Source organism: Belonocnema kinseyi, chromosome 9 (genome assembly GCF_010883055.1).
Source record: "Belonocnema kinseyi isolate 2016_QV_RU_SX_M_011 chromosome 9, B_treatae_v1, whole genome shotgun sequence".
NCBI classification, from domain to species: Eukaryota; Metazoa; Arthropoda; class Insecta; order Hymenoptera; family Cynipidae; genus Belonocnema; species Belonocnema kinseyi.
In genome coordinates this window covers 101127396-101154911 of record NC_046665.1, presented here as the reverse complement: position 1 = coordinate 101154911, position 27516 = coordinate 101127396, and the positions used below count along the sequence as shown (strand labels likewise).

The following is a 27516-nucleotide window of genomic DNA, read 5'->3' as shown; positions in this document are numbered from 1 at the left end:
ATTCAAAATAAGTTAGAGCAAATGAGGCTGAATGAATATGGTCACTTTCAGGAATGAAGAGAGGAAGTGGACCAACATTCATAGGTATTTCTGAATTCAAGTAAATCCCGATTTGCAATTTTTCTGGTTGATGAAAAAAATTAAAATGCAGATTTGAGTACTAATTCGATATTCTTATCAATGACTTTTATTTTACTTGACTGGATACAAATAAAGCGAATTTCATATCATCTGAATCAATAAAACGGAAACTTCAATCCTCGTTTAGCAGTATTTTGTATTCTTTCATAATGTTAGAGATCGGGACATTGTTTCGCTTTTATACAATGACCATTAAATGTACGACTTATCACATCCAAATTTCTCAATAGTTTTTTATAATCTCACAAGCGCGTGAAAGTTTAAAAACTAATAGTAGTATTTTAAAGATACCACTAATTTCTATTGGACAATAAAATACAAAATTTTGGATCTTAGTCCAATTTTACGAGCCTCACATTTAAGTTATATAAAATACCAATTGCATAAAGATGACAAACAATTTAAATGAATAAAGTAATGATAAAATTTGTTGCAGTACATTTTTTAGAGGGATCAAGTTTTATTCAGGCAACTTCGCGTTTTTCAAAACGAATGTGTTGTCATGGAAAAAAAAGAAAGTTTAACCGATGTTTGGTTCAAGTTTATCCTGTAAAGTTAATTTTGGTTGCAGCGAATCTTTCATCGGAAATCGATGTAAAGTTTGTCTTCTGTTTTTTCTGTGTTAAATTATCTGTAGATTAGGCAGTAAGCTTGTAATAAGCTATAGTAATAAATAAAGACGACAAACATTTAGATAAATGGAAAATAGTAAAAACTAGAGTTGTGATTTGAATCTATTTTCAGCCTAAAAAATAGACGTAATAACTCTTTACTGACTGACGTCTAATTAACGCGCCACAGGTATTAAGCATTTTTAAAGAGATTTTAATACCAAAAGTTTGATGAATGCCAAGAAAAATATTTCTGAATGTTGGCGCAAAACCCGAAACAAAAATGTTTTGACTCAAACAACTTTTTTCATGGATCTTTAGAGATTTTATTATAATTCAATGAAACATTCGTTATAAATTCTTCCACCATATTCATCTTCTGAGAAAATTTGTTTCCTAATTTCAATCTTTCCGATTTCGTAACAATTTTTCGGTTATTTCATTAGTCATACAATAATCAGGGTTTTGTTTAATAAAAACTGTGAAAAAAAGATTTAATTTTAGTCTGTACCTTTTCTGTCAATCATAAACATTCCTTCATCAAATATAATTCCTATATCAAATATAGTAACTGCTAAGCCAAGCTTTCATTCTTTCTTTAACATTAATATCTTGAAAATCCTGATTCCGTAACTGGTCAAAATTCATACACCAATGAGGTAGGTATACATCAACTAAAAAAACCATCAGGTTTCGTTAGTTAATCAACTTAGAGCTGATGAATTGATCAGTCCGAACTAACTAAGAGGGGATAAAAAGGATAAAAATAATCCTCGCCGTACCTGGCGTATGTGTAGTCGCATCCAGCGATACCGGAGGCATGACAGTGCTCCTGGGTATCGAATGAGGTGGTTGATGCTGCTGATGCTGGGGATGGGAGAGCGTTTCAGTCTCCTGATAAGAGGGATAATCCGCATAAAAGGGTTCGTGAGCATTCACGAGGGTGTCCAACATGTGGAGAACCATCTCCGAAGAGGTTGGATTGGTCGTCGCGATTAATCCTGTCTCTTGATTGCCCAGGTAGGAGCCAATGAGCGCCGCGGTGGCCGGCGCCTGCCCCGAAGGCCGCGACCCCGACGTTTCGACACTCACAACGCCCGCCGTGACGTCTTCCAATTATCCGCGACGATTGCACTTTTTTCGATAACCGAACTTTTCACGACCATTCGTCTGCTTTTTAAAGTTTTCACAAAACCAGAAGCTCACAGTTATCACACAACCAGATTTCTTTTCTGTAATTTTTCTGAGATCTTAATGATTCAAACAAAATGTGATGTCTTCTACAAGGGATGAAATCAAAATTCAAGTATTCGCGATCACAGATCTTGGTTTTTAGATGCTAGCTTTATATTCACTGGTATCTTAATATTTCATTGGTATTTTCTTGATGCATTGGTAGTTCACTGGTACCTCTTCACTGATACTTTTGTATTAAGATCTAGTTCGTTTCCTTAGAGTATTATAGTCAACATCCCCTTCAATAATTCTAATATCTTTCTAAATAAACTATTCTTGCACATATGCTTCTAGATGAAAAGCTTCTTGAAGCACATGTGTTCCCTTTCACTTCACCGGGCTTTTAAGTACCTCTCTGAACCCTGCTCAGATGTATATTCCAAAAGATGAGGATACCATAAGAACGGAAGACAATTTAAGCACCAGCAGGAAGGAAACTCGGGGGATCCAATCCCGACCAGCAACAGGTGTCCAGGTATAAAACGGTATGGCTTCACTGACAACACCAGTGTTGATGAAACACGCACTCTGGATCCGAGAGAATCAGACCCTGATCACAAACTCATTAAGTACACCTCACTGATAATAAATAAATGAAAAACGATATATTTTCCTGATTCCTCAGCACGTTAACTGAGGGTGGACTCGCGAGGGAAGTTGCGGATGCGGCGAGGTCCTGCGGATATTGGATCTGCCGCATGCCGTATAGGATTCCTGCGTTCAGACTGCACTAGGGGAGCACACCACTTGACGTGAGCGCGCGTGTCACTGTGACGGAGCCACAAACCGTTTCCGCTGTCGGGCTCGCCGCTTCCCTTCTTCCTTTCCATGGACGTCTACCCCCACTTCATTTTACCCCACTTAACCCCCCACCGTACCCCTCCACACAAGCCTCATGGACGTCCAACATTTTCGTTTCGTTTGCGGAGCATGGTGCGTGTCGACGAGGTTAGAGACTGGTGGTGGTGTTGGTTGGCCTGGCGGTAGGGATCTTGCTTTGTGTGAGTTGATGAGAAGAAAGGGGGGTGAGAGGGGTAGCTAACGCCCCCTCGATCCTTCAACCACCTGCTGCCCGCTACTGTACGAATACGAACCATACCGGCGATATACGTGCAGCGACTTCACTGGGACATGTGTCTAACTGACTGGACTGTCTTGTCCCACCGACCGATTCTCGGATGCATTCTTCAGTATTTTTCAGCGAGCTGCCAAGTCTTTTAAAGTGCGTCAAAGTCGATCTGGTTTGAATAGAACGATGGTCAACTGACGTAAGGGATTGACGTTTTCGTCAAAAATCAGAATTCCACTTCGGAATGAATCAGAATTTTACTTTGGAAAGAGTCAAGAATAGAATGCGGATTGATGAAAGTTAGATAATTTTGAGAGCCAAAAGTTGAACGTTGCTTATCCTAAAAAATATATAAGCCTCTGTGATTGACAATTGTTTTAGTTTATTAAAAGTAAACTAAACAGAATGATGTTACTGGTCTTTCAATTAAAGATCTTGCTACAAGTTGAAACTGTTGAAGTTGGGAAATACTAATTACTTTTGCTGAAATGATTGTTCAATATCAGAGCTTTACCGACAAAGTCGTCACTTGAAATCCTCCATTTAAGGTTCTGTTTGTCAAACTTGAAAATTGATTCGAAAGGCATCAATGATAAAGTAATACCTATTGAGTTTATAAAGAATTCTAGGATCTTAGGATTGAAATTTATAACTACCTCTAATGAGCCCATCAATTTGATTTTTGGAAACAAACTTCTCTGGCTTTAAGCCTTTTTGTGCAATTAATCATTTATCCAACTTTAAAAACAAACGATTTGTAAAGTACATGTATTGCAATTTCACATTGCGGTGCTTGTAATTTTCACATTACAATTTTTACTCTGAGTAATTTAAAATCACAAACATTTTTGACAGTGAATGAATTAAAAATTGATGAATTAAGTTTTACTATGATGGAACATTTGGAAAAGAATAAAGTTCCTAAATATATACATAAGATTAACTGATATTAATTGATGAGAGAGTTATCGGAATAATCGAAATTTTTTTGCACAAAACATTTTTCAAAAATAGTTTTTGTTTCCAACCCTAATTCTAAGAACTTAAAATTATGATTGAAGATTATACTGTTTATACTAAATAATAGAAAAGCACCTAACTTTATATTTGTAATAAATGTAACAAAAATAACTTAATCTGAATGAATAAAATTAGCAAGTTGTTTTTTTGCCATGCTATTTTGAGACTAAAACAAACATCATCGTGGAGCGTGTATGCGCGCATTACGAAATAATTAAGCTCATATAGGGAAAGTCTCAGGTAATTGTGATAGCGCAATCGGTAACTAATTGTTGGCTAGAAACTAGTAATAACCACAACTACACATTATTATTACCTTTTATTGCCATTGTTGGGTGAGCGTATACTTAGCAAATGATTTTAGATTTTTTAGGCCGTTCACTTTTTTGTGTAAAATACAGTCATTGTCCGTGCTTTTGACTTTAAAAAATAATAATATACATGTCCTTTTATTACTTTGAAAATAAATATTGTTCAAAACATACATCAGATGATATAAAATATAAACGGGATGACAATTCGGCAGAAAATTTCGAATTCGCGTTTTTTCCCAATCAAGTTTTACAATTTTCCCGGCCAACTAAAATTAACATATTCATATTTGTCGCAAAACACAAACATTTATTTTAAATCATGACCATTGAGCAAAAAATTGCAAAATAAATGAACTTTCAAATAAAATTATAAATCTTTCACTGAAATAGTGGAACTTTGAACGAAACAAATGAATTTTGAACTAAAATATTGAATATTTAAACAATGAGACTCATTTTCAAACAAAAAGATTTATTTTCTAACAAAAAATACAAATTTTCAACAAAATACAAGACTTTTAACGAAATAGTTAAATTTTTGATAAAAGGAGACAAATAATTAAGTTTTAAGTTAAGAGAATCGATGTTCAAACAAAAAAGACGAATTTTCAACTAAAAAAGACCATTTTTCAACTAAAAATTGAATAATTAAATTTCCAATAAAAAATGAATGTCCAGCCAAAAAAAAACAATAAATTTTTAACCAAAATTATGGAATATTTAACTGGAGTATTATTTTTATTTTCAGTTTAATAAAAAAATTATTTTCAACCAAAAAAAGGTACAAATTTTCGGTAAAGAAATCCTTTTCATCTAAAGAAAAAACAAGTTTTCAGTCAAAAAGCTCTTTTTTCAACCAAAGAAATTAATTTTTAAATAAAATTATGAATCTTCAAAAAAATAAAATAATTTTCAACAAGAGTCTATTTTTAAACCAAGTAAATTTATGTCTAACTTAAAAGATGAGTTTTCAATTGAAATGATGAATATTTAACTGGAATACTTGAAGTTTCAACGAAAAAGAAGAATTTTTAATCAAGGACATGAAATTTCAAAGAAAAGAATCCTGTTCTACCAAAATAAGTCGATTTATTTGAACAAAATACGTGAATTTTTAACGAAATAAACGAATTTTCAATTTAAATAGACAAATTTATATCCAAATGATTAATTTTTGAACTAGAAAAGGTCAATTTTTCACCTATAACAGAAAGATTAAAAACTGATCAATTTGAAACTAAAATTATACATCTTGAACTGGAATTTTGAATATTTATGCGTACAAAAAGATGAATTTTCAACCAATGAGATTAATTTTCTACAAAAAGGCGAATTTTCTACAAATTAAATGAATGTTAAAAAAATGTAATTTTCATATAAAAAATATAAATTTTCAAACAAATAGTTGAATTTTCAATTAAAAATCAAATTCTCAACCAAAAAAATCGCATATTCAGAAAAATATTTATATTTGCTTCTGGGAAAGTTCAATTTCTTGTTGAAAAATTGATTTTCGTCAAAGTAGTTACATTTTTAAAAATAGATGAATTTTTTATTAAAATGATAAATCTTCCAACCAAAAAAAAAAATATTTTTAACAAAATAATTTAGCTTTTAACCGCAAGTAGTTGGATTTTCAAGGAAAAAAGGTCAATTCCCAAAGAAAAATGTTCGAAATCTTGGAAATACTACCTCTATTCTAAAAACTACTTGAATAAGTACTTTTTTTCTAAAATCCGAAAGAAGGAACTTTTAAACTGTGACGTATTTTGACTTGGAACAGGAATTTTTTGACCTCCATTTTTTTAAATCCCAGTTATAATTATTTTTAAAAATTCCCGTTCCATGTCAAAATTCTCTGTTTCAAGAGAAATTTATTACTGGTTTTTAAATCCAATTCCCCGTCAATTCGATACCCTGATAAATAAAGATATTGATCAATTACTCAGTTAATTTAATCCTGAGTAACTCAGATAAGAAAACCAGTTTATAAAAAAAAGATATTTTTCACCGGAGATAAGGATAGTTTCTTGTTTGATTTGTTTCATACAAATCCGAATGAATTAAAATCGAACGACGTGGGTATGGTTCTTTTTTCGAGGACAAGAAAATGAAGTGCGGCCATTGTTTAAATAGGATATATGTGCTCTATGTGTTATAAAGGGGCCCAGATTCGTGGTTCGCCCACGCACTTAGTTTCATGGGCCTAGCCTATTTTTGAGAGGGTTCTTATGAGGGAAGAGGCATGTGGGGTGCGGGGAAAGACCGGATGCAGAGGCGAGGCAGGGGGTTCGGTACAGTGGCTCGCACGTGATACTGAGGGGACCGGAAGTACTCCCTCCCTCTCGTCTCGTCTCGTACTTCGTTCCTATACTTATACTATAGTCATAGTGAAGTCCCATGCCAGCAGATCCAATGGCAATAGGGACTTACCTACCATGCACTGTAAGTACAATAAAAGGACGCGAGACTCGATTCCCCTCTAGCACTCCCACCTCAGGATATGCGGAAACTCCTCTCCCTCTTCACCAAGTTTGTTTACAATATCCGAATATCCATAGCAATTTACAGACATCATCCAAGTCATTTTTCCAAATTTATTTCACTCTTTAGTGGATAGGGAAATGCGGAGAGGCCACATGAAAAATGTTGAGCAGAAGAAACTCACGAGAAAGAATACGAAAGCAAATAAAAGAGTATATTATAGGTAAAGAATATGGAAAATTGACAAAGGGGGTTTTGGTATAAACACAATGTATATCTCTGGATAGGTTTTTGAATATCTATTATGATCTTGTGAGGCACGAGTGGCTGCAACCATTGGCGTTGCCTCTGAAGAATGCTTAAAATTTCAGTTGGAGATATTTAAAAATTCTTCAGGGATATTCAGCCCACTTGAAGATTTTTATTTTCTGTACCTTAAAATTTTGCAATGAGCTTAATCAGGATTACTACAAAATCCCAATTTTGAAACTCCCTGACCCCTTACCAATTTTTTATTTTCTCTGGCTGTTATACATTATTCATTCTGGTACAAAAACAATCTTGCACCTAGCCCTAGGAGATTAATAATGTTATTGGAAAAATGTTTTTTCTACATTTAGGTTAAAAAATTTTGTTTTCAATAAAATACAAAAATTTTCAACCAAATAAAATGAATTTTTAATCAAACAGATGTATTTTCAACTAGAATATTGAATTTCTCACAAAAAAATACATCAATAAAAACCATATAAAAATACGTGAATTTTAAAGAAAACAGTTCAATTTTCGACCAAAAATATGAATTTTTAACTGCAAATGATGAATCTTCAACCATAAAAATGAAATTTTAATTAAGGACGCTATTTTTCAACCTGCTAGTTGAATTTTCAATCAAAAAGATAAATTTTTGACATAAGTGTTGAATTTTCAACCCTGAAAGATCTGTGAGACAAAGCCGAAAACAATCCAAAAAAACCTTTGATTTTTCAACCCAAAAAGACGAATTTCTCTACAAAACAGTTGAATAATCAACCCAAAGATATACATTTTCAACAATAAAAATTGCATTGTTAACCAAAGAAATTAATTTTTAAACAAAAATGATTTTAATTCCAAAGAAAAAAAAACAGTTGAATTAAACCAACAAATATTAATATTAATTTGCTAAGAAAAAAGTAGAATTTTCAACTAAATATTTAAATTTGCAATAAACAACAATGACTTAAACAAAATAGTTATATTTTTAACCAAAAAGATTTTAATTTGAAACCAAAAACCCTTGAATTGAACCAAAAAATAAGGAAATGCAAAAGAAAAGCAATAAATAAATAAAATTTCATATAGAATGTTTCCCTTTCGATGCCAAAAGACGAATTTTCAACAAAACATTTGAATTTTCAAATCGAAAATATGGTGCTTTTCAGAAAAATAGTTGAATTTCTAATTTAAAAATACGTATTTGCAACAATACTGTTGAATTATCAACCTAAAAATATAAAATTTTAACAAAAAATTTAATTCTTACCCCAAAAAATTGATTTTCAAACAAAAATGATTTTAATAAAAAAAAAAGGAAAAAGTTGAATTTAACCAAAAAATACTACTTTTAACAAAATAGTTGAATCCTTAACCAAAATAAAATAATACAAAACAAAACAGAGTTGCATAAAAAAAGATGAAATATTCTGCGATAAGAGATAAATTTTCAACTACAAAAAACGAATTTTTAACAAATAGTTACATTTTCAACCAAAGAAATTAATTTTTCAACGAAAAAGATGAAGCTTTTCTAATGAGATTACGCTTCTACAAAAAAGATTAATTTTCTTCAAAATACTTGAATTTTCTAACTGAAAATATGAATTTTTAAAATAAGAGTTAATTTTCAACCAAAACAAAGTAATTTTTAACCAGTTACATTTTGAACCAAAAAAGAATAAATTTCTACAACAGAAAATGAGTTTTCATAAGAAAGAAATTAATTTTAATAAAATTTAATTTTCCTACCAAAAAGTTCAGGTTTCAACAAAATAAATGAATAATCAACCAAATAATATAATTTTAAACCAGAAGATGAATTCTCTACAATAAAAATTATAAAATTATGCGTAACATGTTTGTTATTCACACATTTTCTTTTCTGAATATAATTTCATTAAAATGCCACGCGTTTATTTAATTGAAAGAATTTATATGTATACTCGCTCATCAAGTTTATCAAATCTAATTCAGATTTCGTGTGTTCATAGAAAATTTCCTGACTCTTTCCGGTTTTCCAAAAAATTCCCTGACTTTTCCTGACCTTTAGTGACCAATTCTAAATTCCCTGAGTTTCCCAGACATTTCAAAATTCCCTCAACTTTAACAATCATTTTGATGAAACATGCCTCCATAAATAACTTTAAAAAAAAATCATCTACCCTTTTGTTCTACGCCAGTGGAAAACAGCATAATGCATCGATACAGAAAATGTGAAGGGATGAAGGATCTAGTCTAGGATTTTAGGGCCACGAGAAAGTACATGGAAGGGGGTTGGGGGAGGAGGGGGAGTTTCGGTTTGACGCAGGTTGTATTCATTCAGTGGTTCATTCATAGTTCGTAGAGCGTTGGTCGGGGTATGCACGACGAAACTACAAAGCATCTACCCATTCAGAACTCACGACACGACACGACGCGTCGCGACGCGACGTTATAGATATTCGGGCGCGTGGATGTGTGCTTTTCTCCCTCGTCCAAGAGTGCGTCTTCGATGGCTCCTTTCCTCGGCATTTGATTTGGCCCCGGTTGGCATTCGACGTCTCGGAACTCAAGTCGCAGGAGCCGAGGAAAAAGACTGGAGGCTCGCGTTACAACCGGAAGTCGAGCCAGGGGTGGAACCAAGGGGTGGGGACCTGCCCCAATATATGTATTCTGAGGGGCAGATAGCTTTATAATGTCCTCGAGTGCTCCTCCCTTAATGCACCCTTAATGTACCAACGACGAGCCATCGAGCATTGTTGCTCACTTCGAGTACCTTTGAGACTATGGAGAACGGGAACGAGATCCAAAATCGAGTACAGAGCAGATGCGCAAGAAACCTCGTCTGACTACTTGAACTTAAATACGTTGGGGATTCGATTCAAATTTTTTAAATAAATTTTCTACGCTTTTATTATTCCAGGCTTTGATTTCCAAACGCATTTAGATTTGGAACCCTTTTCAACTAGATTCACGATTCGTTTTTTCAAAGTGAAGGTTTCAGATTTCGAAAGGTTTCAATCTTATTAAAGTAGGTGAATCGAGTTTCGAGAATTTCAAATTCCTGTACAATTTTTAGTTTGTAGCATGTTAGTTAATAAAATCGCAAAATCAGCATCTGATCTATTTCCAATACTGCAGGATCATACAATTTAAAACCTTTATACAAACAGGCCTCGGACTTATTTGGAAATTCAAAAAAGTCTTCATAGCCGCACAAATTTTGGAAATTAGTAGAAAATTAGTTTTTAGCATTTTTCAAAACATTAAATCGAAGAGTTAACAATTCCATTAAACTGGTATCACTTTACAGCTTCCATAAAATCGGGTTAAGACGTTTGGAATATTTTAATTTACCCTAAAAGATTTGTCATCCGCTGTAATCCTTTAAGAAACTATAAAATCTGTTGAGATCCTCTAAAAAGTCCTGGAAAATTCGTCCATATTTTTAAATCCCTTAAAATCTCTAGAATCCCTGAAATCGGCAGAAAACTTGAGCAATCGCTTTAAATTTCATTTCAAATCGTTTTAAATATAATTGGTATTTTGGATAAACTTTCAAAATCATTTGAAATTCTCTGCAATCCAAGGAAATTTTACGAAAACTCTTTAAAAAAATTTTAATTTCTTAGAATCTTTAAAAAGATCCTATACTCTTTCATATGCATAATCAATCGAAATATCCCTTAAATCTCGTGAAATCCTTGGTAATATCACAAAACTCGAAGAAAATTCCCTGAAAAATTAGGAAATCTATATATTTTTTAATTCCTTCAAAATTAAATTCCTGAAAAACCTGTCAATCTTGTAAAATCCCTTGGAATCTTATAATTTATTTTGGAATCCTACGAAGCCCTTAAATATAGTTAAATTTCTTAAAATATTTTATACTTCATTGCATCATTCTAAATTTTCTGAAATACTACGAAATTTTCTTAATACACCTTGGAATCCTATAAAAGTCCTTTAAAATTTCGAAATATATATCTTTCAAAATCTCTTTAAAAATGATGAACTCTTTGAAATCCTTTCAAATTCCACAAAATCCCGTGCAACCTGGCAAAGCCCCTTGAAAAACTTTGAAATCATTTAATATTCTTTGAAATCTCTTGAAATGTATATAAGGATTTCTATAGAAATGCCTTAAAATTTCATTCCATTCCTTTTACTCCCTAAACTTTTCTAGAAATTCTTTGAAATTCCCCAAAGCCCCTTAATTGTTTGAAATCTTTTGAACTATCTTGGAATCTTGTAAAATACCCTAAATTCGTTGAAATCTTTTGAAATCAATTTAAAAAATTGAATACTTTGAAATCCCGCAAGTCCTGTAAGTGTGTTACAAAACAAATAGAAGACACAAAAGTGCAAAATTATTTACAATTATTTACAAATACTAATGTATGTAAAATAATAATATTAATTAAATTAAATGATAAGGCACTATATGTGCTAAAAGTCGAAATGAAAATCAATTGTTTTTCTTTTATTTGTGCTCTTAATTAATGATTATCCACTCTAGGTTGCGTTATCCACAGTAGGTGGTTTCCCCCCTTAACAATTACACGGTACAGAAATTATATGCATACTATCTACAACAAATTGTGTAGAGAAAAAAATTGTTCAATCCATGGATTTAATGTAAAAACTTCATTTATAATGAAAAGTGAGAAACAATCAAGCAAAAACCCAAGCCATTGATGCACTTCTAAGACTAATGATTCGACGCTAAATAAAATAAAAACAATCTTGAATTAATACATCAGGACTACAAGTGCAAGTCATGCAGAGTAATTTTGCTATGTGTTCTCGAGGACACTTTTTTCGGGGACCTTGGTCCACCTTCGATAATAAACTACGGCACTGTATATACGACAATCAGAAATCAGAATGCAGCTTGAGCCCCCAGCTAAGTAACTAATACGGTCGTTGCTTAATAAACGATCGATTGGCTGGATCTTCGCCGAGTTGATTGACTAACATTTCCATAAAAGAGTTGTGGCGTCACGAGACAAACCATTTTTGGACTAGTGTCAGCAAACCGAGGAATCATTTTGCACGAGGTACGCCCACACAATTGTGTATACACATTATTCTTTGTATGTATGTATTCATATGTATGAGAATGTATCTGAGGGTACGTGCAACTTGCTACGTGACAAAAAATACAAAGCTACGTGATAAACCTGACTCGAGGTTCAAAAGACATTATCAGTGCTCATTTATGGAAATTTCTAAGCTTCCGAATCGAAAGACAATTGAAAATTAGAAAGTGAATTTAAAAATTCATATTTCGAAATCTTTTTATTTCGAAAGGGACCCAACAGGAAATAAGAAATACTGCAACTACCGCCCAAAAATGTTAGCTCTCAAAACAGGAGAAATAGCGTGATTTTTCAACAAAATAAGGTAGTAAAAAAAGTCGAGTGTTTTAGATAACTGTTGATTTTTAAACACAACAAGTTCAATTATCAAGAAAAAATTTCATGGTTAGCTGAGAAAGATGATTTTTTAATCAAATGGCCGAATAATCAATTGAATTCTGACCTAAAAATATGTATTTCCAACCAAACGATTGAATTTCCAACTAAAAAAGATTAACTTTCAAGAAAATAATTGAATTTTTCAATCAAAAAGGCAAATTTTCAACAAGAAATTAAAAAGTTGAACTTTTAGCTGAAGAAGTTAATTTACAAGTAAAGGACAATTGTCAACAAAATAGTTTTCAAATAAAAAGATGAATTTGAGACAAAAACTGTGAATCTTCAAACAAACCAAAAAATGAATTTTTAATCTAGGAGTTCGACTTTCAAGCTCTTGAATTTCCAACAAATGATAAGACATTTAGCAAAATATTTGAAAGTTTAGCAAAATAAATAAAAATTTCAATCCCAAAATATGAATGTTTGAACCAAAAATTAATCTTCAAAAAAACGATCAATTGTCAACTAAACATAAAAAATAATTAAATTTACAATTTGAAAAAGTAATTTTCAACAAAATAGGCTAAATTTTAAAATAAATAGAATAAAATTGTTGAATTTTTAACAAAAAAGATCAATTTTTAGCCAAAAACTAAACAGTTAAATTATTAGTTTTTAATTAACAAAATCATAAGCACATTATTTCAATCTTCAAAAACATCAAAATTCATTTTTAACAACGGACTTCAACTCTTAACCAAGTTGTTGAATTTTCTACCAAAAGAAAAATGAATCCCCAAAGGAAAATGCAACAGTTAAATTTGCAACTAAATAACAATTTTCCAACAAATATTTGAATATTCAACCAATAAAACGAATTAAACAAAGTTAAGCTTTAAATCTAGTAGTCGAATTTGACAACGAAAAAATATGATTTTTTAAACAAATATTTGAATTTACAATAAAATAATTGAATTTTTAACAAAATAGTAGAATTTTTAGCGAAAAATATCAAAGTAGACATTTCAATTAGGTCAAGTTTCTTGAAAACAGGAGGAAAAAGGAGAAATCTGTAAGGGGCGGGGGGGGGGGGGATTATTTTGATCAGATTAAGAATAGGTTATTTTTTTAAAGCATCGTATAAAAAATATGTTTTTTTTTCTCTTGGTTTTATGTGTAGTTGAAAGGGCAAACTATTCCACAGCCAAAAATAGCTGATTTTTCTTATTGGGATATATATTAATTCAGTTAGAATTTAAACTTAAAATATTAGAAAACAAGGAAGTTTTTGAAACTAGAAAAAGAGGTAAATCTGTAAAAATGAGGCTGGGTTTAGGGAGAAGGGTGTGAAGTAAGGTGATAAAATTTTGGAAACTTATAATCAAAAATTGCAGCTCTGATCTCCAGAAGAAACTTGATCATCGTCTCCAACAGTTTAATTCAAATAGTTGAATTTTTCGAGTTCTTTATTAATTCAGTTAGCTTTCAAACAAACAAAAAATTAGAAAAGATATTGGATAGTTATAAGGACAAATCGATTCCAGAATCAAAAATGCTTGGATTTTCTTTTTGAAATCTATGTTAATTCAGTTAGAATTTCTTCTTAAAAACGGAGAAAACAAAGACGTTTTTTGAAACCAGGAGAAAAAGAGGAAATCTGTAAAAAAGGGTTTTGGATTACGCGAAAGGGTGTGAAGTCTGGTGATAAAATTTTGGAAATTTAGAATTAAAATTTGCAGCTCTGATCTTCAGAAGAAACTTCATTATCTTCTTCAACTTTCTGTTTCAATTATTTTGATCGCATTAGGAACAGATTCAGAATTGTTTAATTTTGTATGCCCTCATGTGAAAAAATAGTTTTTTTTGGGAGGGTTTTATGGAAAGTTGGAAGGGCAAACCGATTCCACAATCAAAACTCTCTCGCTTCTAGTCACCCCGTTCTCGGTCTTCCTAGAACTGCTGGCTCCCGCAGTTTCTCAAGGGAGCAGGGCGACATCGGTTGCGACATTACACACATCCACGCACACACACACACACTTTCCAATTAGAAACGAATCAGGCGGCTCTCAATGTTTACGTTTCGATCCTCCCGAAATCAGTCCAAGGCTATTTGAAGGCAACTCCGACACCAGACTAAAAGCGAGAGTGTGGTGTAGTTGAATTTTTTTCTTGAGTTCTATATAAATTTAGTTAGCATTCAAAAAAACCAAAATGAGAAAACAAGTAAGTTTCTTAATCACTGTTTCCAAAAAGTTTCTATTCCTGTTGCAATTATTTTGATCAGATTAAGAACAGATTAAGAATGGTTTACTCTTTGATGAAATATCGTGTGGAAAAATATGTTTTGTTTTTTGTTTTACGGATAGCTTGAACAGCACATCGATTCCACAATAAAAAATATTTGTTTTTCTTCTTGGGTTCTATTAATTCAGTTCGCGCTTAAAAAATGAGAAAATTGGGAAGTTTCTTGTTCATTGTCGCCAAAGAATGACTATTAAATAAAATAATTAAAAATTAAATAATAAATATGGGTTATTTTTTAAAGCATCGTGTGGAAAATTTGTCTGTTGGTTTTAGCTAGTTGGGAGGGCAAATCGGTTCCATCGCGAAGAAGTCGAAAGCGAGGAGCTAGGATAAGCGAGAGTCGAACTGGAGACCTCGAAGAGCTGCGCTGCGATACATAACGTAACAGTAGGTATGCCATGCTGGCAAGCAGAAATAATGAGTCTATTATGCGGTCGTTTGTGTTAGCCCATTTATACGACGTTCCACGAACATGTATATGTGTACCGAATGGGATCGTGTTCACGTGTGCACGATATTTCTACTTTATGTCCGAAAACCACATCTACCCCGATCGTTTTACGACTACTGACTACTCCCAATGACAATTCCACTGACATTCCTGGGACATCTGCTGCCTCTTACTGACTTACTTCTCTCATTTCCATTACCCATGCAACTTTTCAATTTTATTTAATCGACTAAGTCTGTAAATTCACTTCAAGAATTAAAAAAATTGACCAATTTAAGCCTAGACAGAGATAAAGTTGGAACAACCAAATGGTTGTAGTATGATGAACAGATGTTCGTCGTATGATAAGCGATTCCTAGTCCTACCCAAGGATTTTCTCTTCAACGTCGTAGTATCCCAGGCGGAAAAATTATATATAGTGTGAAGAATAATATATAATACCTCACACTATGTATAAACTGTACATAATTTTTGCGACTGGGTGTGTATGTCAAATATCAAAATTATATCATATAACAAAGTCAAGTCTCGGACTAAACTCGCAGAGATAAAAATAGTGTCATAAGATTTTTCAAGTATTACATTTAAATGTCGTCCCATTTTAAAGGTGTATAGTCCGAAATCATAAAGTGTACAATGGAAAATTAAATTTGTATGTAAAAAAACATTTGCAGCGTTCTAACCTAATATTTTTTAATTATTAAAAATCAACTTCAAGTTTTATTAAAAATATTAGTCTTTTATTATTATTCCTAAATTTCTATTATTTATTTACTATTATTCTTTCTTTTTTTCTTTATTATTATATTGATTTATATATTACATTTTTTTATTATTCTTTTATTATTCTTAAATTAAATTTGTTTTAAAAAAAATTTGTAGTACTTTAAACTAATATTTCAAAAGTATTAAAAATGAGCTTCAAGTTTTATTTAAAATATTATTCTTTCATCTATAAATTATTGAAATTCCTATTTATTTATGGAAGGTATCTCTTTTCCATCTTACCCTCTTTTTCTCGTTTCCACTTGAATTCGAATTAAATCAATAGAACTCAACGAGAAAATCTAACTTTTTTGGTTGATAGTTAATTGATTTGGAGAGTTTACTATTACATTTTCCGTTAAAACTCTTCTTTTGTTGTTAAAAATCTCATTATTTGGTTCAAAATTGAATTATTTGATTCCAAATTCAACAATTATGTTGCAAATTCATATTTCTCGGTTGAAAATTGAACTACTTGGTTATACATTCATCTTTTTGGTTTGAAAATTTATCTAGAAAATTCACCTTTTCCGCTTAAAAATGCAACTGTCGGGTTAAAAATTAATTTGTTTCGGTTAAAAATTAACTTCTTTTTTTAAATCAAACTGTTGTGTAGAAAATTCGTATTTCTCTTTGGAAAATTCAACAATTTTGTAAAAAATTAAACTATTTGGTTCCATATCGATGTATTTTCTTTAAAATTTGTCTTTTATTTGTAGAAAATCTTTTTTGTTGTTATTACAAGTGCCACTATTTGGTTGAAAATTATTCTGTTTAATTTGAAAATTTAAATGTTTTGTTGAAAATTAGTTTCTTTCCTTCTTTTGTTAAAGCCAAGTGTTTTTTATTTTATATTAAATTATTTTGGAGGGAATATCAAATATTACCTTTTTTGTTGAAAATTCAAGTCATAGTTTAAAAATTGAACTACTTTCGTAATTTTTTTTAACTGAAGATTTAACTAATTTGTTGAGATTTAACTTTTTGTATGAAACTCTTCCTTTTGGCTTCATAATTCAACAATATGGTAATAAATTTAACTATTTGGTACAAACTTAAACTGTTTTAAAGATAATTCGTTTTGATTTATATTGGAAATTAATTGTGATAAGTGAAAATCTGACTACTCTATTTTTTCATAAAAATTAAACTTTTTTATTTTAAAAATTCAACTATTTAGTTATAAATATTTAGAAACGAAAAAAATATACAAAATAAAATTTTGACTCTTTTGTTACAAATTAATGTTTTTTATTGAAAATTCGTCCTTTTTGTTAGAAAATTAAAATTGCTGGTAGAAAATTGAACTATTTTTTTAACAATTTATGTATTTTGTTGAGAATTCATAATTTTTGGTAGAAAATAAAAAATCTTGGTTGAAACTTGAATTATTTTCTTGAAAATGAACATTTCTCGATGAAGATTTATAATTTTAATTAAATCTCATTGAAGTTAGTTTACAAATCTAACTATTAAGTTAGAAAATTTAAAAACGAAAAAAAATGTATTGTTGAAAATTCGTCTTTTATGTGAAATTAATCGTCTTCGTAGAAAATACATTTATATGACAAAAAATGATGTACATTTTGTTGAGACTTTTACTTTTTTGGTAGGAAATTAATCTTCTGTGTTGAAAATTAATCTTATTCATTGAAACTTTGACTTCTTGGTCGAATGTTGAACTACTTTGTTAATTTTAAAAACGAAAAATTAGAAGCTTTAAAATTTAAAAAAAGAAAAGAAAAACTACAAATATCTTTATTCACTCATTGTTGAAAACTCATATTTTATGTGGAAAATTAATCTTATTTATAAAAAAATTCATTTATAAGGTTAAAAATTTATGTTTTGTTCAAAGCTCGCCTTTTTAGTAGGAAATTAATTTTCTGTGTTAAAAATTCATCTTTTTGGGAGAAAATTTAAATGATTGGTTGAGAGTTTAACTACTTTGTTAATTCATAAGAAACAGTAAGACCCCCCCCCCCCTGGAATGGTATAATATTATTTTTTGATGAACCCTAAATAAATTCACAAAAAAAATTAAGTCAGAAAAAATTACATAACACAGGGGGAGGGGGCAAAACTTAAACCTAAAAAAGAGGGATGCGTGGTTCAAAGTTTTCGAAAAAAAAATCTTTACGTAATTTTTGCACATCCCCTTATCAGTCATGGAGATAATTTTCCGGAATGCTGTAATTTTTTGAAACGACATGGGAAAATATTGTCTTTAGTGTCATCTTTTCGAAATAGGGGAGACAATCCTATAGTAGGTAATCACTAATTTAAAATACTAAAGTAAAATAATTAATTTAATTTATTTATTAGTTAGGACACTATACGTTTTAATAAATTAAAATTAGAATATATTATTTGAGGTATATATTTGAGCTTTTAATTAACAAAAATCTACTGTAGGCGCTTTATCTACTGTAGGCCGGCCTCACCTAGTAGCAAAATTGTGCGATCGCTAAAAAAAGTGTCAAGCTATGTGCATAGACAGGGTTGCTACAAGAGTCTGGTTACAAAATTCCATGACTTTTCCAAGTTTTCCAAGTATAATTAAAAAAAATTCCAGGTCTACTTTTTTTTTTAATTCAGGCAATTAAATTAAATTTAAAAAAAAATTATAATGCAAAAATAATGGTTTATGAATAAGTTTTATTGAATTCAAAGTAATTTTAAATAATATTTGTATCAAAGTGAAAAAAGTATTCTGTAATCATAACCATATTATTTTTGTTTATTACTTTAAAAACAATTAGAATCGAATTATTTATGCAAAGATTAGGATTCCATTTGAAAATAATACTAATCTGAAAAAAACTCTGAAATTTTTAACAAAGTTAAGATAAAATTTTTAGATCGCACGAACTAAGAAAAATGTCCACATTAAAATTTATCAAAATTTAATCATTTCAGTTCTTTTTCCAGTTCTTTTTGCTTTTCTTATTGAATCCACCATTTCTTTTCATTTCATTCTTACATTTTTTGGTTAAATTTACATTTTCCTTAGGTTTTCTTTTTCAATTTTTAAATATAGAATTCGCTATAAAATACTAAATTATTAAGACTTTGAAATAGAGATGATGAAAAAAGTTCCAGTCATTTTTTTCGAATTCCATGACTTTTCCAGGTTTATTAAACACTTTTTTTAAATTCCATGACTTTTCAGGTCGTCCAGGTCTTGTAGGAAGCCTAATAGAAGAACCTGTCAACTCAAGAGAATTTTTTGTGAATTTATTGTATGATGTCTTCTACAGTGGAGTAGTACACTCAGGTTAAGACGAGATTATCAATGAAAGATGATGACCGACATTACACCCTTCTCCATGCAAATGTGGCTATGCACCCACACAGAAGCGATGCATTATGAACCAACTCTTGGTAGTGTAAGTAACAATTACCTAGCCGGCCGAGCCTTACGTCATGGCAGCAGTGACCGTGGGTGAATGAGGGAAAGCCGGGCCTCCATGCTTCGATGCGGACAATGGAGATGATTCCTATTTGCCTCTCGCCAGAATTTCTCACCTTTTTCACATTTTTACTACACTATGACCTCTAGGTCTAGGAGCCAGGTAGTCCTTAAAAGGCAGGCTCAGAGGCGGCGGAGCCCTAGGGGCACAGGAGGTAAAGCCCCTCTCTGAAATCGCCCAGGGAGGAACAAAGTGTTTACATGCCCCCCCTTTAAAATCTAATGATTAAATTCAACAGATCCCTTGAATTTTTCCAAATATCTAGCTGAAATATTTGTCAAATAATTGATGCCTTTGTGGAATCTTCTGAAACTATCCGAAATCTTTGAAATCCTTGGCAAGTCGTTGAAATCTTTGTAATATCTTTGAAACCTTCGGGGGATCGTCGAATATTTGAAACATTTGGAAATATTTGTGAAATTGTAGAAATCTTTGGGAAAATATTGAAGTCTGTGAAATCTTTTATATCTACCAGAAATATTTGCGAAACCATTAAAATCTTTGTGATATCTTTGAGAAATCATTGCAATCTTTGTGAAATCTTTGCAAAATATTTCAAATATTTTATAAATATTTGATCATATTTTCGAAATTATTGGAATCTTTGGAAAATCATTGAAATCTTTTAAATCTATCTGAAATATTTACGAAATATTTGAAATCTTTAGGAAATCATTAAAGTCCTTGTGAAGTGTTTGTAAATTATCCGCATTTCTTGTAAAAAAATTGAAATCTTTAGAAAATCATTGAAATCTTTGCAAAATATTAAAAATATTTATAAAACATTTGATAATATTTGTAAAATTAAAATCATTTAAGCATTTGTGAAATTTTTTAATCTATCCGAAATCTTTACGAAATATTCTAAATGTTTGAAATGTTTGCGAAATCACTAAAACCCTTTTAAAATATTTTTGAAGTATTTGGTATATTTTTTAAATTGTTGAAATCATTGCCAAATCTCTTAAAACTATCTGAAATATTTGCCAAATATTTGAAATCCTTGTGAAAGGCTTAGAAAATCATTGAAATCTTTGTGAAATATGCGAAATATTTTAAAAATATTTGATCATATTTGTATAATTCTTTAAACCTTTCCGAAATATTTTAAATCTTTGGGAAATCATTGAAATCTTTGAAATATTTTGGAAACATTTGGTGAAATTATTTAAATCTTTGTGAAATCATTTATGCGTTTGTGAAATCTTTAAAATCTATTCGAAATCGTTGTGAAATCTTTGAAAAATATTTCAAGTATTTGATAAAATTGATAAAAGTGACATTTAAAAATCATTTGAATCTTCAAAATCCTTGAGGAATCATGTATGTGTTTATGAAATCTTTTAAATCTATTCCAAATCGTTGTGAAATCGTTGCGAAATATTTGATAAAATTGGTAAAAATTACATTTAAAAATCATTTAAATCTTCAAAATCGTTGAGAAATCATTTATGTGTTTGTGATCTTTTATATATACATTCAAAATCGTTGTAAAATCTTTGCGAAATATTTGATAAAATTGATAAAAGTGACATTTAAAAATCATTTGAATCTTCAAAATCCTTGAGGAATCATGTATGTGTTTATGAAATCTTTTAAATCTATTCCAAATCGTTATGAAATCGTTGCGAAATATTTGATAAAATTGGTAAAAATGACATTTAAAAATCATTTAAATCTTCTAAATCTTTAACAAATCATTGAAGTGTTTGTGAAATCTTTGTAAAAATTTTCTTAAATTTTTCGAAATCTGGGAAACATAAAAAGTATTTGTGAAACTATGGAAATCTTTATAAAATAATTAAATTCTTGTAAAATCTTTTAAGCATATCCGCAATCGTTGCGAAGTATTTGAAAACTATGAAAGCTTTGAGTAATCATTAGTACCTTTGTAAAATCTTTCTGAAATGTTAAAAAATCTTTGCGAAACAATTTTTAAATACTTGTGAAATTATTAAAATCATTGTGAAATCTTTGGCAATATGAATTTTATGCCTGAATTTATTATCATTTATGTTCAATGTGTCTTTAGTATAATATTATTATACTGTGTACACTGTACAAAGTGTGGTTCAATATTATAAGTTTATTCTCCTGCTCCCACTTAGAGAAAAATGTTTCCGCCACTTCTGACGCCAGTTCTAGGTTTGAAAGTCGCAAGTAACCGCCAATCCAAGATTTTATGTTCAGGTGCCATAATTGTCACTAATCACCAAATCCCAAAAAATTGGTCGCCAAGAAAAAAAAAGTCGCCAGCATGGCGATAAACCGCCAAGGCTGGGCAACGCTCTTCACAAGACACCAACATGTGAAAGCCACTGAAGAAAAATAACCTCCCTGAAGAACTCCATAAAATATGCTATTGGGAATTTAGCGCAGGGCATTTTTAAAAAGAGGGTGGCGATTTAAAAGTCAATAGTTAACAGAATTATGTCAACGGGTCTTTTTTTAATGAAAGAGAAGACGAGCGACGATAATATTAGTGCAGCTCGACGGCTTTGAGGTGATGCTATCAGGCCTGACGTAACAATGAGAAACTCCGTCGCAACGCTTTCGTTTGTATTGCAATCCAGAGAATAGGCAAAAGGCTTTTGTCGTTCAAAGTTGGGCGCGGGGCCGATTTATGCGAGCAAATAGCGCAGTTGTTACAGCGCGAACATGGTGACGTAAATCTCTGACTTCTTTGGAAAGTTCCCGAGTCGGAAAAGCAGCACGAATTTGTAAACTTCATCACCGATTGGAAATTTTGCTGCCAATTCAAAAAAATCTTCCACAAACTGTCTGTTCTCAAATCTAATAATATAAAAAAAATTAAATCTCGCGAAGAAAAAAAAACTGATAAAAAGACTCACCGTCGTTGTGAAACTGCCTCGGTGGCAGAGGGATGATGGATGCAGCAGGTGCAGCAGTCTGGGATGAGTTTTGCGGACCCGAAGAGTTCGAAGTCGTGGAACTGGCCGGAGTCGCTGGACTTTTGTGTTCTGGTGTGGCAACTGAATTGGTTGCACTCTGGTATCCTAAGAAGTCCCCTAAATCTGGGACACAGACACTCTCGTACAAATTGGCAGGCACATTTTCCAAAGACGCCTTTTCTACGTCGACGTCTGTAACAGATTAAAAAGGAATTTAAGTTTATAAAACGCAAAATTTCATTTCAAAATTCCCTACTTTTCTCTTATTGTTCCCTGACTCATTTTTCATTTTAACTGACCATAAATATTTAAAGACCAAAATTCTAATCTTCCAACATTTTTAATATAGAATCTTTTGTAACTGGGAATAAACATTTTTAAATTTAAATATGAACTTGAAATGAGTTTTGAATTATTTAAGAGAATTCAAATTGATTTGATGGAATGCCTAAGAATTCAAGAAGAGTTCAAAGAATTACAGGGTGGCCGTTTTAATTAAAGAAATAAATTCCCGGTCATTTGCCGGGTTTTTCCCGATCCGCAAACATTTTTCACAGTCAATGAAATTTAAAAAATGCAACACTAAAGCTACAAGATTTTTCACTTGAGGTAATAAAAACTGAGCTGCAAATGAAAGCACTTAATGTGGAACTGTTAAATTTTGAACTTTAAAACAATTTTAATGAACACTGCTTAAACTAGAAATTCAATAATTTTCTTTTTAAATAGTTTAAAAATCCTTGGAAAGCTTCAACACTTTATTTCAAAATCTTGAGAAACCTAGAAGTTCTTTTAAATTTGCTTTAAATTTAAAATTATTTTGGAAATTTTTTCAGAACTTCTAAATTTCTATTAAAATTACTTGAATTTTTTTTACAATTTTCAGAAAATCCTGTAACTTTTAGAAAATTTCTTTACAACTTGGATGTATAAATAACAATTGAACATTTATTACTTGTAGGCGAAATTTAATTAATTTTAAGAGATATGTGGAAGTCTTGACAAGATTCAAACTTGATGTAAAACTTGAAATCAAAATTTAAAAATTTCTCTTACAAAATTAAGCACTTTTCAAATGCAACGATTAAAATAGTTATTTTTAAGTTAAAAATAGTTTATAAACTTTCAGTCACACGTTCACATTTGTTTAATGACTAAGACTTTCAAATTGAAACAGTTTAAGTTTTAACGTTAAAATCTGAAAATTCTTAAATTTTGAACTGATTTAAAATCGTTTTGTCAAATCGTTTTTGTTCATTTTTTATTACTTACAGTAAAATAAATTTAAAAAATTTATTTATTTATTGAATAAAAATGTTTTTTATCCAAAATTTTCAACAGCAAAGGCTTTTATTTTTTATTTGCTCAAGTCTTTAAGAAAATATTTAAAAATTCTCTAAATTAAAAATGTAAGCTTAAAAATCACAATTTTAAATAGAAAAATTTGTAAGTTAAAAATATTTTGAAATACGCATTGTAAGCTAAATAATAGTATAATTGAAAAAATAACACTTCAACTAATTATTGAAAAACTGTTGAAATCGAACATGGACAGATTTTTCTTTTACAAATTTGTAAAATTCCCGGTAAAAAAATTCACTGTCATTTCCCGGGTTTTCCCGGTCTCAAAAAATTCCCCATCATTTCCCTTAGAAATTATTGGGAATTTTTCATCTCTTACAAGTGGCATATAATATTTTTAAATTCCGGAAAGTATTTCAAATAGCTTGAAAAATTTTGAAATCGCTTGAAACTTTTGAAAACTATTAATAATTCTTGGAAATTAAAAAAGAATAACCCTAAATATTTTTAATATTTGAAATGTTAATTAAAATCCTTTGAGTTTTCTAAATCTCTTAAAAATCCATAGGAATTTTTTTAAATACCATAACATTTTTCCAATTCTTTAAAGTCCTTTCATATTATCGAAATCAATGAAAAATTCCTAGTAATATTTTGAAATACCTTCAAATAATTCAAATTAAACAAAATCCCCATTAAATATTTGAAATAAATATTTCAATAAATAATTTGAATAAAATATTTCACATCCTTTGAAATATTTTTTAATCGCTTGAAACTATTTAATAATCTTGATAATTCCTTGAAATTTAACAAAAATACCCTTAAATATTTGTCATACTTAAAATATTTTTATATCCCTTGAAAATTCATCGTAATTTTGTTAAATTTCCCAAAAAATGTAAATCCTTTCAAATTATTGAAATCCCCTTTAAAATATTGAAATCACTGTCGAGTGTAATCTTTTAAAATGTCCAAAAATATTTGAAGTCCTTTAAAATCTTTTGAAATTCCTTCAAATTTTAAAAAATTTGAAAATTCTTTAAAATTTTTAGAATTACCCTAAAATCTTTAAAATTCTTTGAAATCCCTTCAAACTATGGAAATCAATTAAAAATTGTTTGGAAACTTTAAAAATATTATAAAATTCCATGAAATCACATGAACTCTAAATATATTCCCTAAAATACTATGTACTCCATTAAAACTCCTTTAGAGCTTTTAAAATCCCTTAAAATCATTAAAATCATCGGAAATCATAAGAAATCGTCGAAAATATTCTACAATTTTATAGTTTTAAAACATGGTGTAATTTTTTAAAATACTTTAACGTCATTCAAGTTCTTGGAATTCGTTAAAATTTGTTTAGGTAAAAGTGGTACGAGTGGTTTTCGGGAATTGTTGAATATTATTATGGTGTTGAAAATATAACTTGGTATTATTTTAGGATGACTTCGATGATTATTCCAAACTTGACATTTTTTTGTGTTTTATGTTGAGTCTCTTTGAATTTACAGTGAAACCCTTCAATAGCCCTCCCTTCTATAGCCCTTCCGAGAATTGACAATGCACCGCAGGTAGGTGTAACAGGATATGCGCGGGATCTGCTGCTGTCACTCAGACAAGCACTCAGGCGTGAACAAACAAAAGCTGAGCGGGCTATAATGAGTTAGTTCCCACCCACTTTCACCCCCAAAATCGGCGCTATAAAAGAGTTTCACTGTATTTAATTATAAATAATAGGGGTGGCAGTCTCTCAGAGGGCAGGGCAAGGGACGGTTTCGACTCTCGCCTCGGAAGGGCCGCAGCGCGCGAGTACTCAGTCGAGCATATTGCGCAATATTATACATTACAATTGAAAACGGTTCAGACGTCCCTGACGTTGTTTCTTCTCTTACGAATTTTAAAAATTGAAAAAAAGGAAGATGGATACCCGGCTGTGCAACAACGTGAATAAAGTTGGGTGTGCACACAAGGGTAAAGTAGAACACCATTCATTCACAGTTTCAAAACAATAGCACAAAGTGAATAAATCAAGACTAGATTGATCAAAGAGTGCTATATATGTTATTGCAGTGTTGAAAAAAGGCGCGCTTTCTACTTTTCAGGCGTTATTTTAACTAGTCAGATAAATATCCAAGTTATTATCTAATTTAATATTTTCAGGGCGACGATTACATTCGGGCTGCTCATACGTGTGAGTGATTAAGGGAGCGTAGAAATTTCATTGAGGCAGACGCCTCCGTACTCGTTGTTTCCTGTAGGTTTTACGCAAGGGCTTCCGGCCGACCGACTCCGCTCTTGTTTCACCAGTTGGTTGTTTCGTGAAGTGAAAGAGCCAGATACACACCGAGATGAAGGGGTTTAAGTCGCACACTTGCGAAAGGAGATCAACAGATACGCGAAAAATGTGGAATCACAAAAGAACTGGTCCTCCAGTCATTGTTTCGACTATTTCACTCCGTGCAGTTTTCGACACATCTGAGGCAACGAAAATTCGGTCCAATGTGTGAAAATTCTCGACTTACTTAAGTCTCATTGAGAAAGGGATTACGCAATTTCTTGTTCTTTTTTAAATAGAGTAAAACTCAGGGAGGCCACTCGAAGTTTAAAAGAAAATTCTAGGCTATTTCCCGGTTGTCCCTGTCTAAAATTAAATTTTTCCGGTTGACTTTTAAGCATTTATGATACTAATTATTCAATAGTAATTGCTTTATTACAAGAATTTTAAAAAGAATTAAATATTTTGAAACTCTTAAGTAAAATATGTAATCCAAATTAATGTAAAAGTTATTTCAGACTTCACAGCCAAAAATGCTTTAAAAACTGGAGAAATAGGGCGATTTTTCAAAAAATAGCGCCATGATAGAGAAACAATAAAACATATTAATGTGGAGGCCATATTCCTATAAGTTTTCAAGTTGAATTATACAGCATTATTAACAAAATAGTTAATATTTTCGACAAAAAAGATGAATTTCCAAAAAAAAGGGAATTTTCTAGCTAAAAAGTCGCATGTTTAAAAAAACATTTGACTTCTAAACTTTTAAAGATGAGTTAAAAAAAAAACGTGAATTCTCAAAAAATAAGGATGAGTTTTCAAACAGTCAAATTAAAAAAAATTCCAAAACCAAATAGTAGTATTCTTAACTAAAAAATATCAATTCTGGACCAAACACATAATAGTAGAGTTTTCAATCAAAAAAATAATTTTAAACCAAAAAAAAATCAATTTTCAACAAATAAAAAGATCAATTTTCTATCGGAAATTTAATTTAAAATTCAAAAGGAAGAATTTCTTATACAATAAGACCAATGCTCAACAAAGGAGTTGAATTTTCACCAAAAAGGTTCAACCAAAAGATATGAATTCTGGACCCAAAAAATAATAGAGTTTCAAATAAAAATAATTAGCTTTCTACCAAAAAAATGACTTTTCAAGAAAATTCTTGAACTTGCTATCAAATAGTAGAATTTTTAACCAAAATGGATTAATTCTTAACCAAAAATATGAAACTAGACTTTTTAATTAAAAAGAATTAATTTTCAACCATAAAAGATGAATTTTCAACGACAAAATAAAATAACCTTTACATAAAAAAAGTGAATATTTAATCCAAAGAGACGAATTTTCTATCCAAAAAGAGGTACGAGGGTAGTTCAATAAGTCCTTATAATGACCAACAGATGGCGCACGAATCGCTCCAAATCATCTGTTTTCAGTCAGCACCACTCCCGACTAGATATATGGTGCAGTCACAGTCCACATCTTCTGAG

At 30.7% G+C, this 27516-nt stretch overlaps 1 protein-coding gene across 3 annotated transcripts in view; it reads right to left on the bottom strand.

Annotated features, from left to right (window-relative positions):
• LOC117179522 (ETS-like protein pointed) overlaps positions 1 to 27516 on the bottom strand; it is a 249344-nt gene that overhangs the window by 31184 nt on the left and 190644 nt on the right. For all 3 annotated transcript variants that reach the window (XM_033371404.1, XM_033371403.1, XM_033371405.1), the window contains one exon: positions 22378 to 22629. In XM_033371404.1, the coding sequence (XP_033227295.1) occupies positions 22378 to 22629 (252 nt within the window). The remainder of the gene's footprint in view (positions 1 to 22377; positions 22630 to 27516) is intronic.